The 17,128-nt window shown below is 35.4% G+C and overlaps 1 protein-coding gene across 5 annotated transcripts in view; it reads left to right on the top strand.

Annotated features, from left to right (window-relative positions):
- rad50 (DNA repair protein rad50) overlaps positions 1 to 17,128 on the top strand; it is a 664,851-nt gene that overhangs the window by 616,371 nt on the left and 31,352 nt on the right. Inside the window, exon 35 of one of the 5 annotated variants that reach the window (XM_090396856.1) lies at positions 10,468 to 10,533. The exons of the other annotated variants lie outside the window; for them this stretch is intronic. Coding sequence (XP_090252982.1) covers positions 10,468 to 10,490 — 23 coding nt within the window. The 3' untranslated portion in view covers positions 10,491 to 10,533. Of the gene's footprint in view, positions 1 to 10,467; positions 10,534 to 17,128 lie in introns of those variants that run through there. 5 annotated transcript variants of the gene reach the window in all.

The following is a 17,128-nucleotide window of genomic DNA, read 5'->3' as shown; positions in this document are numbered from 1 at the left end:
TGTAACCCATCCATCTTATAGAAGTCCTTTCGCCCATCGAACTCATTCCACACATCCACAAATTCCACACCACTCTCCATGCATAACCCACGCATAAAGTCATTGGCAATTATGGCCCTCCTTCTAAATACTTCGCTGTCATACCGCGGTAAGATACTCACCATCCTAACTCTCTCACTCTTCTCTTTTGCTACCTCAAATAATTCCCTCACATCCTCTATCATTTCCATTTTGTCCTCTTTCAAATCATTTGTTCCTGCCACGATTATCATCTCTTTCACCCTCTGTTTTTGCAGTCAAATAGATTCGCTGACATCCTTTATGTTCGCACCCGGCTGGTACAACTTCGTTAAACTCTCAACTGTTACACCTCTTAATAGCGAATCCCCATACGGCACTCGCTCCTTCATTTTATTGACATTTACGAACATTCTATTATTTGTCGGTACGTTCAGCACACATTTTTCCATACGCTCCAGTTGCCTTTTAGCTCTGTGTATCGCACCGTTCAAACGGGCAATTTCACTACTTGCATTTATCTCACCATTTTCATTATCAATCAAATCATCCATTCGTTCTGTATTTCTACCTTCATTTACACTTTCAACAACGCTCTCACACCTATCTGGCACTACCACGCAATTCTCTAGCACACCGCCATTTTCTACATTCTGACTATCGTTAACGATATCACTCTCGCCACACGAAACACGCTTGAAATCCTCATTCTCTTTATATTTTCTGCGCATATTAACTCCACTATCACTTTCTAACCAGACTCCCACCACTCTTTGCAAGGCATACATCTCACAGACAGCACATTGCATAAATTCGTTTACATCAAAACTCTTAAACAAACATGGCGACCTGGCCGCCATTTTTTTCTTTATCGGTGCCATATGTACACTATCTTATCTTAAAATTAATAATTAAAATAACAGAAAACATGCAAAAATTGCACAGACACACCAAGAAACAAAAAGCAAACAATACTACTTAAAATTCTAGTAAAATTTCTAATGTTAACACAAAATACTACTAATCTTTTCAGGAGCTCTCGACAAGCTGACGATCTAATCAGTGCGACACCAAGCTTCTGCTACCCTTACCAAGCTAGTTGCCTTTTTTATATGCCCTTTGTACTCCTCATGTAACTGATTATTGCCAATCATCTTGTGCTGCCTCCACAAGCCTTTTTCTTACAGATTACATGCTTCACCTCTTTAGTCATCCATTTTACACATATTATTTAATTTGCTGATCTTCGGAATACACTTAGTCACTGCCTCTGTCAGATGCTGTCTTAGTAGAGACCAAGCAGCATTGATTTCTTTCCCATCCAATTTCTCATTCCATGATATCACTGCAAGCCACTCCGTGAGTTGGTCATAATCGCCTACCTTATAGTTCCACAACCCTTTCTCACAAAAGTCCTGATATGGTTTGACTAAAATTTGACCTCCTGTTTGTAATTTTTGTTCTATGTCGAATGTTATTGATCTGCCCCTTCCGTTGACAGAGATATTCGATAAAATTGCCTTCTAAATTTGAAGAATCAAATTGTGCAGGGGAAGGTGAAAATGGCAAAAAGTACAGTTACCCCAAAAGTACAGTTATCTTCCTTCTCTACAGTTCTGCATTATTCAACTGATTGTAATTTGATTACATTAGGAATGTGGCTGTTTCTAACTTCACTTAGGGTACTCTGAAAAATTCAGCCCATTCAGAATAAAGTGAATATGGTTTGCATCTCATCTTCTGCAGCCATCCCCAAAAGTTGCCTCATTCAACTGATTTAGAATAATGCTGTTTTTAATGCTTCCTTACAGTTCTGAGAGAGTCAGTGCAGTCACACTTAACAAAATAAATTGTATCAAATGCAGACATTTTTACAAGTTACATTAGTCAACTAATTTTGACGAAATTTAGAATATGACTGCTTTGGATAATCCTTAAAAATCCTCTAAATTCTTCAACCCAATTGGAGAAATTGAAGGGAAAGAATTGGTTTTTCAATCAAATTTGAGATACTGTTATTTCTTGCATTATATTAAGGCTCAAATATTTCTGTACATTTGGACCAAAATGGAGGACAGATTATAAAGGAAGGAAAGAAAGTAAAATTCTGCAGGCATTATCATTCATCTGAATTCAGCAATTTATTCCTAAAGATATTTTTAGAAACTTCATCAAAAAAGATGCATATATATATATATATATGTGTGTGTGTGTGTGCTTCAAACTCCATCAGTTCCCTTCTCACAGCCATTTCACTCACACACAGTTCCACTGACTTGGGAGCATCATATTCCTCCAGTTTATACTGGCTATATACCATTACAGACAACAAAAATGATAATGATCAAAAACAAAGAGGGACAGCTAATTGAAAGTAAAACAAAAAGAATGGCCAGATGGGAAGAATACTTTAGGGATTTATATAATAAAAACAGCTCCCAGGATATTACTATTCCAGCCACTGAAATGGAAGAGGAAACAAATATCAAATATGTAGCACACAACATAGAATAACTTAAAACTAGGAAAGCACCTGGTATTGATCAAATACATGCAGAATTCTTAAAAGCAGGAAAGGAACAACTTTTGAAACCATGAAAAACATTATTTGAAAGGAGCTACAAAAATGAAGCAGTGCCTACTGATTGGACCAAATTAGTTATAACTCCTATATACAAAAAAGGAGATAAAACAGAATGTGATAATTACAGAGGCATTAACCTTCTCAGTATTCTGAGTAAGGTTTTTATGAAAGTACTCCAAAAACAAATTAAGCCATATATAGAAGTAGCACTAGGAGAAGAACAAGCAGGTTTTAGACCAGTACGAAGCACAATTGATCAACTATTCACCTTAAGACAGCTAATAGAAAAGACACTAGAGTACAACCAAAGTTGCTATATAAATTTCATAGACTTTCATCAGGCATTTGATTCAATCCGTAGAAGAGAATTATGGAAGAATTTGGAATTCCCAACAAACCAATAAGAATAATAAAGAATCTGTATGAGAAATCTGAAAGTGCAGCATGAATGGAGGACACCTTAACCAACTGGTTCCACACAGAGAGTGGAGTAAAACAGGGATGCAATCTGTCACCAGACCTGTTCAATCTCTTACACTGGGAGAGGCAACCAGTAAGGCCTTAAACAATGAAGACTCCAGAATCAAAATATATGGGAAAAATGTAACAAATTTAAAATTTGCAGACGACATTGCATCACTTGCAAACACAGAAGAAAAATCTGCAGCAAATTTCTGATAAAATAAAGGAGGAGTGTATAAAATTTGGATTAAACAAAAATATAGACAAAACAAAAATTATGCAAATAGGAAAAAGAAGCACCAATCTGAAAATTGAAATTGATAGTAAGAATCTAGAGCAGGTAGAAAACTTCACCTACCTTGGAGGAGTTATTGAGTACAATTGTGAAATTACAAAAGATATATAAATAGACGAATCAGTCAAGCATCCCAAACTTTTGGACGACTTAATAAAATATGGAAGTCAAGAGACATCAAACAAGTAACAAAAGTAAGAATCTACAAAACAATGGTCCTCCCAATACTCCTTTATGGAAATGAATGCTGGAATCTCAAAAAGGCCGAAGTGAAAAAAATATTAACTACTGAAATGGGTTGGCTAAGAAGGTTACTTGGAGTATCTCTGCTGGATAGACTAAGAAACGAAGACATAAGGAAATGACTAAAACAAGAAATAACAATAATAAACAAAATCCAAGAAAGAAGACTGTGATGGTTTGGCCATGTGACCAGAATGGGAACAGAAAGACTACCATTTAAAGCCCTGAATACAACGGTGGAAGGTAAAAGATCCAAAGGACGGCCCAGAATTAGATGGATAGACAAAATAAAAGAGGACCTGTAAACCAAATCACAACAAGTGACACCAAACTGGACAGAATTGTTCAGACTCTCCCGGGACAGACAGAAGTGGAAAGAGTTCATCCGGCCTCATCATCATCCACATAGATGATGGAAGAGAGGAGGAGGAGTAGGAGAAAAAGAAGAAGAATGCTAGGCTATTCATTTTGAACCAAAGATATGTCAATAAAGAGCTCTGGAAAAGAGAAGTGCTATTTTGTGTAATAATTGGTGATATTGCTTGCATTCTAGTATACTATTGTTTATTTTTGATAACTTAGTAAGTCTGCATGATTATTGGCTTGTGGATTTGTTGCTACTTTTTTTTATTGAATTTTTGAATCTTGGTTTGAACGGAGCACAATGGCAGTATGCATGAGGTCAATATCTATATATATATTTACAGGTACCTAAAAGGTGCTAGACCTTATTAATAAAAACTCTGGATAAGAGAAAGATGTTGAAAGTTTTTTTAGTATAATTGAACCAAGTTAAAAAAAAAAACTTTCAACATCTTTCTCTCATCCAGAGATTTTTATTAATAAGGTCTAGCTACTTATATATGAGATATATATGACTTCTGCATTACTTCATATCTCTCCCAGTCTAGGTAACGGCCCTTTCCATTATGGATAGCATCTTTACACATCAGAAAGGGTGTGTGCTTTGTATTATGGGATACATATTAAGGCAAGTGATGTAAAGTTGTTAGCATCTATATACAAGTAGCTCAAATGTGAATATATTTCATGTTGTTGTGTCCCATTTTATGATTTTTATTCTAACTAGTAATTTCCTCTGATCTATGTTCTACTATTATCTATGCTCGAGATATCACCAAAAAATTTACTAATACTTAAGTTATTTCTCCCCTTAGTACCCCTAATATTTGTATTATACTGCACCTTTTGGGATATTTGGTTTGAGATATTATATACAAAAACAAGGAGAAAGAACCAAAATATGTCTGAAAGTGAAACAATGTTACAGTCGTGACACTTTATCTCGTTTCTTAACACATTAACACGTTCGCTGCCAACTACGAGTATACTCGTAGTTAGTAAACCAGCCCCACAAGCCAGCTACGAGTATACTCGTATGACGCTTACCGCCGGCAACGAGATTACTGTACTGACTTTGAAGAAGTGAAAATGCTTGGCTTGTGGAACTAGTATCAAAACTGTGTATTCACATAGAAGGTATGCTCTGCACAAGCCAACTACGAGTATACTCGTAGGACGCTTACTGCCAGCAACGAGATTACCGTACTGACCTTGAAGAAGTGAAATTGCTCGGCGTACGGGAACAGACTATGCCGAAGTAGCGTGGCAGCGACCATGTTAATTTCCCGCGTGATTAGGTTTATATTTTTCAAGTGGTGCATTGGACAGCAATTTCAGACAACTTTTTTATCGTTGAACAAAGGTTTATTAAAATCTTTAACATGGTACAATTCAATTTTTGTGATTACTCAATTCAATGCTATACTAAATATTTACAAAGTAACATTAGCTAATCGCAAGTAATTAGGCTATGATCCTATAATGGGTATCACGATCATGCCGCCATAACAAATTCTACACATAATTTCATATGACATGGACATATAAGATTAATTCACACTGTTTAACTATCCAAACTTAAGTAGATTAACTAAGTCTTTTACTAGACTAACACATAACTATGACATCTAAAATTTTCTATACATTACAATGGACATGCAAAATTCTTAGGACACGTAATTGCTTATATAATATTCATGTTAGCAAGCTTACTTTCATTATATTCTGTCAGATACTAAAGTCCTAGTATAATTTTTTCCTTGGTCACTTCAACAGTTCAGTATTAGAATAATGATAAGTATTACAGGTGAATTATAGTTAACACGAGATATATTTTACAGTACCTTTCTTTCTTGATTTTTCCATATGGGCCTCTACCTTTTTCTGATCGAACTATCTTGGTATAACCTCTCCGATAATCTGTTTCTCCTACGTTCCTTTTGGAATTGAGCTATGCTTACGTGGTCTTAACCTCTCATAACTTAGGACAGACTTTGAATCATCTATATAACGGCTGTACAGCTCTCGACATGGACATCGATTTCTTTACTTCTTTCCCTTTCTCGTAGTTGTCACTGGAGTTGAAACACAAAGAATATGCTTTCTTTTCTTTGACTATATGGCATTCTTCACTTCTTACATAGGAAGTACGGAATCGAAATCCCGCTCACTTTCATTTCCGTGTTGTGACGACGGAGATATAACCCCTATCTCGCCACTCAGGAAAACCGTGTGAAACCTATACGAAGGAGCTCGTGAAGAACTCTCCGGGAACAGAACCAAAAAAGCCAAAAAGCCCTAAGGTCTAAAAAAAGCCTCGTGGGGGGGGGGGGGGGGTCCTAACGCTTTTATACTCTCTCTCCTAACGGCACCTTCTTTAACTTCTTTTCACCGCTCCTTTCTTGACTCGACTTTACCGACCAATTAGGGTGGCGTTTTTCTGCCAAACGTCCTTTGGTCGGCAAGCCCGTAACGATGTCTCAATCCGGGAATTGACCCTAAGCGATTGTCTGTTGTTTTTCTTGTGCTAGCCTCTAACTTAATATCCCCTTTCCAAAATTTCTCTATGAATTCACTTAATATTTTAATCTCTAGCCTCTCACATACCATATCTTATGACTAATCCTTTTCTGTCTTATTTAGTTAAATTTTCTCTTTTATATCATATCACAACATTAATATATTCTTTCCTTTTTTTTTTTTTTTTTTTTTTGTTAGTTCAACAAACACCTTTATATTTTATATATTTTATTGGATGCAAGAATATTTCTTTTTCTTTTAAATAATTCATTTAAATTAGCTATTAGCTTTTATGCAGGGTTTTTAATTTATTGGCTCTTCATGTTACACCATGATAGCTTGGAATTCTACATTCTTAAGGTATCAGGGTGTAACAATGTGCAAAACATTGTTTAGTTTCGTTGGGTAAAGGATTAAAACCAAGTATATAATTTCTTGGTATCTTTAATCCTATTTTATCCTAATTTAATTCTAATCAAAAAATGCCTGATATCTATTCTATAAGGAGAGGGGGAGAACACAAAAACTTGGGGGTTCTTCCTTGGGAGCTCAGTAAGGGTGCATGTGAAGAAGCATGTGATGCCTAAATTCTTCTCATGATATATGATTGTAGTAAGTTGCCAGTAACATTATGAGTGCATCTTCAGTGAATATTTTTAAGTTGACCTATGAAAGGCTCAATCTTGATTCTTCGTCGTCTTCTAGCTTATTCCACTCGAGTAGGGTCGCTATTCCTAATGAGTATCCTCCAAGTTTTTTATCCCTCCATCTCTTCTTTGTCCACCCATGCTTCTTCCTCCCCCTGCACATCCATCTTCATGACCTTTCTTCCCGCATACTTGTCCTTGTCGCATGACCAAACCATCTTAACCTTGTATCTTTGCTCCTGAATTCATAACTTTCACCGTTCCCCTTGCACAGTCATTTCCCAGACGATCCTTTCTTGTCACAACACACATCTACCTAAGCATTCTCATCTCCACTACCTCCATCCTTCTGATGTTATTTTCCCTTAGGGCTACAGTTTCCATAGCATATGTCATATCTGGTCTCACCACTGTCCTGTAGATTTTTCCCTTTAAATTGACTGGCACCCTCTCATCACATTATGCTCCAGCCATCTCTCTCCAGTTCCTCCATCCAGCTTGTATCCTGCATCCCACTTCCTTCTCAGCCTCTCCATCCTCTTTCACTGTTGAACCTAAGTAGCTAAAGTCACTAACCTTCCTAATGACATTTCTTTTCAGCTCCAGATCTGTCTCTTGACTACCATCCACTTTACAACACATGTACTCTGTTTTACCTCTGCTCAGCCTAATGCCTCTCTCTTCCAGTACTTTTTTCCATCTTTCCAGTTTACCTGCCACTTCCTCTCTTGATTCTGCACACATCATATTGTCATCTGCATACAACATTGTCCGAGGCACATCTTCTCTCACCTCTTCTGTCACAACCTCCATCACAGTAATAAACAGGAACGGACTTAATGCTGACTCTTGATTCAAACCCATTGTCACTTGAAAACTTTCTATCTCTTATACGCATGTCTTCTCTTGTCTTCACATTTCTGTACATCTCCTGCACCAACCTGACATTTCTCTGGTACCTTCTTTTCCCTCAGGCAGCTCCAGACTTCTTTCCTTGGCACTCTATCATATGCTTTCTCCAGATCTATAAACACCAGATGTAGCTCCTGTTGTTTCTCTCGAAACTTTTCCATCATCTGCCATAACCCAAAGATAGCATTCCGTTGTCGATCGACCAAACATGAAGCCAAACTGCTCCTTTGCAATCTCCACCTCGTCCCTCAATGAGCCTGATTATTTCCTGGATCAAAAATAATGATTAAAGTCACAATTCATGGAATAATCATTAAATGAATTATGGCTTTAGTCATCATTTGTTTATTAAATATTTTCACAAATGTACAGTATTCCTCATATTATCATCAAATTCCTGACATATTATTCCCTATGTACACCCCTTCCCTCAAGGGGTGTACATAGGGTTGCCACCTTTTGGTAAGTTCAAAGAGGGACACACTTATCGAATATGAAAGTCTTCCTCTCCTCTAAATGTATAAAATGATAAAGCCAAAGTTGAATATGTAATTCTAACCTTATAAAAAATTAAAAGATTGAATACATTGGTACCGGTATTAGTGATTTAATAATATTTGTATTTTAAATATATAAGTTGTTCCGCTTAGGTGTAATTCGGGACGCTGAAAATTTTCTTAAAATTCGGGATGTCGTGCCTAATTCGGGACAGGTGGCAACCCTAGGTGTACAGGATATTATGAATGTACTATATGAAAAGTTATTACATCATTACTAACTTCTGATCAACAATTTTCCTCCAAATCAATCTGTTATCTGTCAAGACTCCGATATTATCATATCTTATATTTTTGTCTTCTTAGCTACTTTTTACTCTAAAGAACTTTTATTATTAAAAGACCAGAAGATAAATGATAAAATATACAAAGAGCCAACAAGTTTCACTAGCCACTGTCTAGCATTTTCAAAGCTGAACTGGTGTGAAAACAAATGCATTAAGTTACATTTCAAACATACACTTTAGTAACTGTTAGGCCGTTACATTTGATCATTCTGTTTGAAAGCGTGCATGTGTTCGAAAGCTTCAGTCAGATTCCGGTACATGACTGCGTGTTGTGTAGTTTTTTGCATATTGTAATTCTGCCGAACTGAGAGAGATGATGAGATTTTTCCATATGTCTTTAAGAATAATACCCTGATTTCTATTTAAATTATTGCCTGTGCTTAGTACCACAGCTGCTTCTTTTAAAGTTCTGTATCTGTAGTCATTCTCGATGTAAGGCATAGAACTGTTTTTCCAATCTATAAAGTGATTAGATGTTGAGAAATGATGAGCTAAACCAGATGTGATGATTCTATTATGATTGACATTCCCCACATGTTCCTTCTGTCTTATTTCAAAACTTCTAGAAGTCTCACCAATGTAAGAAAGGCCACACGTGCATGGAATTTCATATACTCCAGGACATTTGAAGAAAGGTACCTCATCTTTAGGTGATCTTAAGATTTGTCTGATCATGGTAGTTGGTTTAAAAACCACTCTGATGTTATGAGCTTTTAACATTCTCACCAATTTTGTGGAAACTGAATTAATATATGGAATAACAGCAGTGGACACATATTGGGGCACCGTAACACGTTGTTGTCTTTAAATAGCCATTTGTTTAAAATGTTAGAAGGGTATCCATTAAGAGATAGAGTGTTAGCTATTAGTGACAGTTCTCTCTGCACATCTGTTTCTTTTGAAATAGACCTTAAGGCTCCATTATGGAGCATGTGAATGATGCTGTGTTTTTGTGATCTATGATGGTTGGACGAATAATGTAGATATCTACCAGTATCTGTGGGTTTCTTGTAAATGGACAGTTGGAAATTGTTCTTCTCTCCTCACTAGGATGTCAAGAAAAGGAAGTTCTTTGTTCTTCTCTAGTTCTATAGTGAGTTTGATCTTATTGTGTAGTGAGTTGATTTTGTTCAGAAACACGAGAAGGTTTTCCATGGTATCTTTCCAGATGATGGACACGTCATCGACATATCTCCACCAAATTGACGGTTTTGGTACAATGGTGGAAAGAATATCCTTTTCATGTTTTTCCATAAAAAGGTCTGCACATGGTGGTGACAGAGGACTACCCATGGCTAGACCTTCCAATTGTAATTGTTTGTATACAGTGTTGTTAAATTTGAAGAAATTTGATTTTCAGGCAATGATGAAACAGCTGTGTGATGTCTTGAGGGAAAAGATCTTTCAGAATGTTAACCACCTCTACGATCGGTACATTAGTGAATAAGGACACTACATCAAGACTAGCCATAATGTCCGTTTCTGATATTTTAATACTCTTGATTTTTTCTACAAATTGTTGAGAGTTTTTAATGTAGGTTTCTGTGTGTCTAATTGTTCCTTTCATTAATTTTGCCAGATGCTTTGCTAGTAGGTATGTAGGTGAGGATCTTCCATCAACTATTGGACGAAGAGGTACGTTTTCTTTATGAATCTTGGGAGCCCCATAAAGGCATGGAGTAATAGGATGTAATGATTTAAGTTGTTTTTTAAGTTCATCCGACCAACCGGTCATATTGCGGATAAGAGCATTAGTCTCCAGATGATTACTCATGATAGGATTTTTATCTAAAACTTGGTAAGTGGAAATGTCTGCTAGTAACAAGTTAATCTTATCAAAGTAATCTTTCGAGTTGAGAATGACCGTTGAATTTCCTTTATCGGCTTTTGTTATTATAATGTCTTTGTTGTTACGTAAGTTGCGGATAGCTTTCTTATCATAAGGAGTAATATTAGGTATTGGTGGTTTTGCTGTTCTGTTACAGATGTTAGTGAACAGATGGCATCAATTTATTGATGCCATCTGTTCACTCCCTAATCTTTCTCAGAACTCTCATATCTGTGGTCTAGAGTCCTTGGTCAAGTGTTTTATTCCTAACCAACTCTCAGATCGATAAGTTAGAATTGGTTTTGAACACACTGGCTTTTATACAGATAATTTAGTGCTTTGACTAATTTCTCTCTCATTCCATATAAATTTATTTGACTGACCTAGTACCATACTAGCTTTGCTAATTCTGTTGTCTATTTCCATATTTTATTTGCCATCTTCAATAAAACATCTGCCTGAATAGCTGGTATGTTTTACTTGTTCTGTAGGTTCTCCATTCAGGAGGCAGTTGATGTTTCCAATGTTTCAACTTATTTTCATTGTCTTTGTGTTTTTGTTGCTGAATTTTCATACCAAATTTATCACAGCAGTTATATAATTTAGTCAGGGAATCCTGCTGGATTTATTTAGAAGAATAACATCATCTGCATAAAGTAGAGAGATTAACATATCCATTGATATCAGGTTTAATACCACTTTTCTTTATAATGTGATCCATATAGATGATGAATAACAGTGAAGATAATGTATGTCCTTGTCTCACACCTAGTTTGACATTAAAGTATCTTCCTGTACTTCGTTCAGTTCTAACTGCAGACTTGCAACTCAGATATTGCTTGATATAATGTCCCATAATACATCATATAACTGTAGTATTTTGAATATCTTTCCGCTTAATACCTCATCATATGCCTTTTTTTTTCAGATCTACAAAACTTAAATACAGATCCTTGTTATATTCTCATGCTTTCTCAACTATTTGTTTAAAGTGAAAATCTGATCATGACACCCTCTGTTTGGCCAGATTCAACTTGTTCTTCACCAAGCTGGATTCATTCATGGAATAAGAAAAGTCTCATCAATGAGACTTTTCTTATTTTTCGTGTCTTCTCTTCATGTGAATTTGTGAACATTTTTATGTTGGAACATGGTGTTAGTAATAACTAGTCCATGCTCTGAAAAGAAATCCATCAGGTATTTACCATTATTATTAGCTTTGCTGCTTTCTCCAAATTTTCTCAAAACATTTCTGGTAATCATTTCCAACTCTGCTGTTTAGGTCTCTAACAAGGAAAAATTTTTACTTTTCCATTGAGTCAGTTGCTCCTCTGTTTCTTTCTTAGTAGAACATTCTGTGGAACCATAGGCCCAAATAAGTCTCATTTTCTAGTTCCTCATTTTGATATTTGCAGAAATCACTTTACTCATTATTGCCTGCCATTCATGATGATTATCTTTGTATTTATTATTATTATTATGATTCAAGCCTCCATGGAGTCAAAAGATTCATCATGAGGTTTAGTGTTGAATACTATAGCTACTCCTTTTCCCTGAATTTAATTGCCCGAATATAATGTCTTATACAGTATGGTGCAAAAAAAAAAAAAAAAAATGGTACTAAATAATTATGATATGGAATAAATGGTTATCAAAGTTCAGTACTCTTTTTTTTTTTTTTTTTTTTTTTTTTGCACCATACCATATTTGTTGCTCAGAAAGATCTCACTTGTTTTTGTCTTCTTTGTTTTAGTCACACCTTTTATGTCACTCTGATACTTATCCAGTTTTTCTGCTAGTTCCATTTTCTTTCCATTCATGTTTCTTATGTTGATGGTACCAATCTTGAATTCTGCTAATATTGATGTCTTCTGGAATTTGTTCCAGTAGCTGACTTTTCGCTGTTCATCCTTGTTCAGGGAACAACGTTCATCCTTGCGTTGCTGTTTAACCCAGCAGTGCCCCAGTCAACATGAAATTCTGTCATATTATACCATCATTTGCATTATGATTTAAGTTAATATGAATACAATTGGTCAGCTAAATCCCAAATTTCCTGCCCATCTCCATTCATTCAGTATTCAGGTAGATACCTAATGGGGTGCACCATGAGAAGGTGAAGATTGATAGGTCAGAAGCCCTGGTTGGTTCTCCACATTCCTTAAGCTATAGTGCTTAAGGAATGTGGAGAACCTACAGCTTAAGCACTATAGATATTGTAAATATCTCTGTAAATACTCCTTGGCAGTATCATGTAATAATAGTAATAAAAATCTGAAGAATATGCAGTAGTGTGATAATGGTAAAATAGATATATAAACTGTGCAGTTTTTTACAGGTACCCACTATTATAGTAGCATGCACCACCATAATAAGCCTTAAAACCATCTTAGTCCTTACAACTTTTATTCAGTTTCATAAAATTTTGAAAATTATGGCTTCTACAAAAGAATGATAGTATTGTAAATGCAAATATTTACGTCTTGCTCCAAATAAAGAATAAGGAGCTGTGACCAAAGAGTGTGGTGTTGGTGTCTTGTATCTCTCTCTCCCTGATATATTGGGACAACGCATTTAATATTAGCCTTTCTTATTACAGTCGCAATATCAAGTTCTATCTTGCGTGTTTCTATGTTAAATAGGTTGCGTCATTGTTATGCAATCCATATTAGTAATAAGCTTAGCCTTACGTCTCGTTTCTTTTATGCTCCTTCTTAGATAGTGTAACCTTTAAGGGCCACCAGAAGATTACCCGTTCCCTGAATTCTATATATTATCCTGATCACTCAAGCAAATTTATTTTTTTACTGCACCAGCCTGAGCTTAAAAGTTAGAGATAGACACTGCCTTTAGGTTAATTATAGAATTTCAGGTGTTGCTAGTAATATAATTAAATTTCTAGAAACCTGGGCTCTCTGGCATAATTTTACTCTTATTTGTAGTCGTGCCCTTACTTTCAATTGGGGTATTCCCGCACACTCACACGTACTCAGGTTCGATATTTTATGAAGGGTCGGAGTCAGTCAACATGATCAGAAACACATATAATTAAAGAATCAAACATTTATTAAATTCAATTAGTGATGCTATACAAGTTAAATTGATCATGAAATCTAAAGTTAAATCACTTCCTTTCATTCACTCTCTCAGTATTAAATTAACTTTAGTATTCTACTTCAAAGTGTCAGCAATTCAATGTCTCAATAACTCAATACATATTACATTAATGATTACAATTCATTTTTTCATTAATTCAGAATATTAGCAAAATTCAATATTTCAATAACTCAATACACATTACATTTAAGATTTACAATTCATTTTAACATTAAGGCACTTTATCATACTTTATAACATCTCTCAGAATAAGCATAATAAAATCTCTATCTGGTTGAAAGTTCCTAAAGTTCGCTTCAAGAAAACATAGTCATTTTTTACAGATCTAAACTTTTCACTCTTTCTTTTAATACAAATTTCAAATTTTCGCTCTCTTAAATGTTAGTCAATCTCAAAAGGGCTAGAATAAGTGAGAGTACTTATCTATTCTTATCTTTGGTTTCCTGCCGTCCTTTGTTTCGAATCTGGTTGTCTCGACTTTAACGCCACGTGGGTTGCACGTGCTCGCTTGGGCTGGATGCTATACTTCTGCTTAGGTTTTTTTCATAGATGAACTTCTCACTACAGCCTGTGGTTAATCTTGCCGAAACTCAACTACGGTGTCATACTGAACTCTATCGTAAGTCAGCCCTCAAATATGAGAGCTGAACCGCGAAGAACTCTCGGAGCACACGGAGAGAAAACTCAGGAATAAGAAAAAACGGGGGTCATTTTCTTCCGTGTCTCGGGTTATATACCTTCTCCTGGAGCACCACCTTTCCGAGTTTGAAATTTCTCATCGTTTCACCCATCGGTCTCCATTCGGGTGACTTCACCGATTAACATACAGGACTTTTTGGTTCGGGGAACGTATGCATCATTGTGCCTTCCAAGATGTAATGCCCGCGGGTGCTTTCTCTGATCTTACAGTATTTAGGGTGATCTTTGCCCTATGTCGCTGAATAGTTCACATTCTTTCACTTGCATTATTTCATTAACAATTCCTCTCTTATTTTGCCCTTTTTTCTGACTTACATTTATGCTACACACTTAGATATAAAATTTTAAAATTCACAAATTATCATATAGGAAGTTGTTATAAACAAAAAATACATTTTTACTGCTAAAAGATAAGTATGCAAGTGTGATTTTATGTAAATTGTTAGATTCTGGAATGGTGATGTCAGGTAAATTCTGAAGTCGCCTATTTCAGATCTAACGGTGGCAAAGGAATGGCAAGCTGGCCACACTAAAATGCCAAAAACTTCCATGGATTACACGATTACCGGGAATACATCTCACACTACCTCATACAGGATAGCCAACACGAGCCTCTCGTAGTGTTGGTGAGAAATCTTCTATGTGGTCAGCAAAACGTGATAAGTATATAGCTACTGTAAATATCAGATCTCTATACAAAGCAGGAAAACTCCAAATTCTACAAGAGAATCTGAAAAAGATAAAGTGGGATATTATAGGAATCTCAGAAATTCACTGGACAGGAGAAGGATGCCTATACCAGAGGGCAAATTATTCTATTTGGGAAGAAGAGACAATGTACATAGAGAAAGAGTTGCAATTCTAATAAAACAAAATCTTACTGCAAGTATAACAGATATAAACCTATTTCATCCAGAATAATAGTAATTAATCTAATAAGAGTAATAGCCAAAGAAAAATGACTACACATAAAGGTTATTCAGATTTATGCCTGGACACAAGTCACAGTGAAGAAGACATTGAACTATTCTACAACGATTTCCAAAAAGAAATAGATAATACTAACTCCAGAGACATCTTATTCATAATCGGAGATTTCAATGCTAAGATCGGAACCTTCAGAGAAGAGCTAAAAGAGGTAATGGGGAAATTTGGAATTGGAACTGAAAATGAAAGGGGAGAAACTATGCTCAATTTCTGCAAAGAAAACAACCTTGTCATCTCAAACACAATGTTTTACCATAGACCTAGTTTTAAATACACCCAGACCTCACCAGATAGAGAAATACGAAATTGTATAGACTATATAGATTATATCCTAATTAGAAATAAATGGAAAACCTCAATCAAAAACATAAGAACACTCAAAAGCCTAGAGCTGGATTAAGACCATGAACTCTCTGCAACAATGTGGATAAAATTCAAAGTCAACTATAAAAGAAATAGAATTGATAAACTCCACGTGGAAAAGTTAAAAAATAACCAAATAAGATTAGACTACATTAGGAAAATTGAAGAAATAAGTAAGACTCAAACAGATGAAACTGAAAACTTTTGGAAAACAGGAAAAGAAATATTAATTAACTCAGCAAGGGAAACTTGATAAATTTATAAGAAACCCAATAATAAATGGATAACATCTGAAATTTTTTTTAAAATGTGAAGAAAAAAGAAAACTAAAAACAAAATAAACAGACATACCTCAGAAGAAAACAAGAAAACATACAAACAACTCAAAAACGAAATATAAACTCTGCAGACAGGCTAAAGAAAACTGGCTAAACAAAAAAGCAGAAAAATGCAATGAGGCATATAAACACCATAACTCAAAAACATTACATAACACAATTAAAGAAATTGCAAAAAAAAACTGCTTCACCACTACTGCTAACAATGATCAACCATAAGGGCGAGGAAAGGAAACAGGAAATCCAAATGCGATAAAAGCAACATGGATGAAATACTACCAAGAAACCTTTAAGAATGAAAGCAATAACTACCTAATAACAAGGCCCCACACTAACTCAAGGCATGATGCTTTAACGATCCTTCCATCGGAAGTGGAGAATGCTCTAAAGCAAATAAAATCTGACAAAGCACCAGGGATAGACCAAATTCCATCACAACTCTGGAAAGAAGGAAAGCAAACAACTTTAAAATTTCTTATCACACTTTTCAACAAAATCATTAAATCAGGAGAAATAACAGAAAATTGGAGAACAGGAATTATCATACCAATTTACAAGAAAGGTGATAAGAAAAATTGTAAAAATTACAGACCAATTACATTACTCAGCCATGCTTACAAAATATTTACAAGAGTATTACAGAACAGAATAAAGAGCACATATGAGATCATTCTTAATGAAGACCAGGCAGGCTTCAGAAAGAATCGCTCCACATTGGATCAGATCTTTATAATACAAAGACTAGCAGAATGTACTGGGAACGTAACAAAAATATCTATTACTGTTTTATAGATTTTAAACAGGCATTCGACTCAATAAACAGAGTAACTTTATTAAGAATATTAAAACAGAAAATCGATGAAGATACCCTAGACATCTTATAAAAATATTATAGTCCCACAGAAGCA

This window comes from Typopeltis vanoorti, chromosome 8 (genome assembly GCF_054136105.1).
Source record: "Typopeltis vanoorti isolate ZY-2024b chromosome 8, IOZ_Tvanoo_1.0, whole genome shotgun sequence".
Taxonomy (NCBI): domain Eukaryota; kingdom Metazoa; phylum Arthropoda; class Arachnida; order Uropygi; family Thelyphonidae; genus Typopeltis; species Typopeltis vanoorti.
Note: the sequence above shows the minus strand (reverse complement) of the source record. Positions and strands in the feature narration are given on the sequence as shown.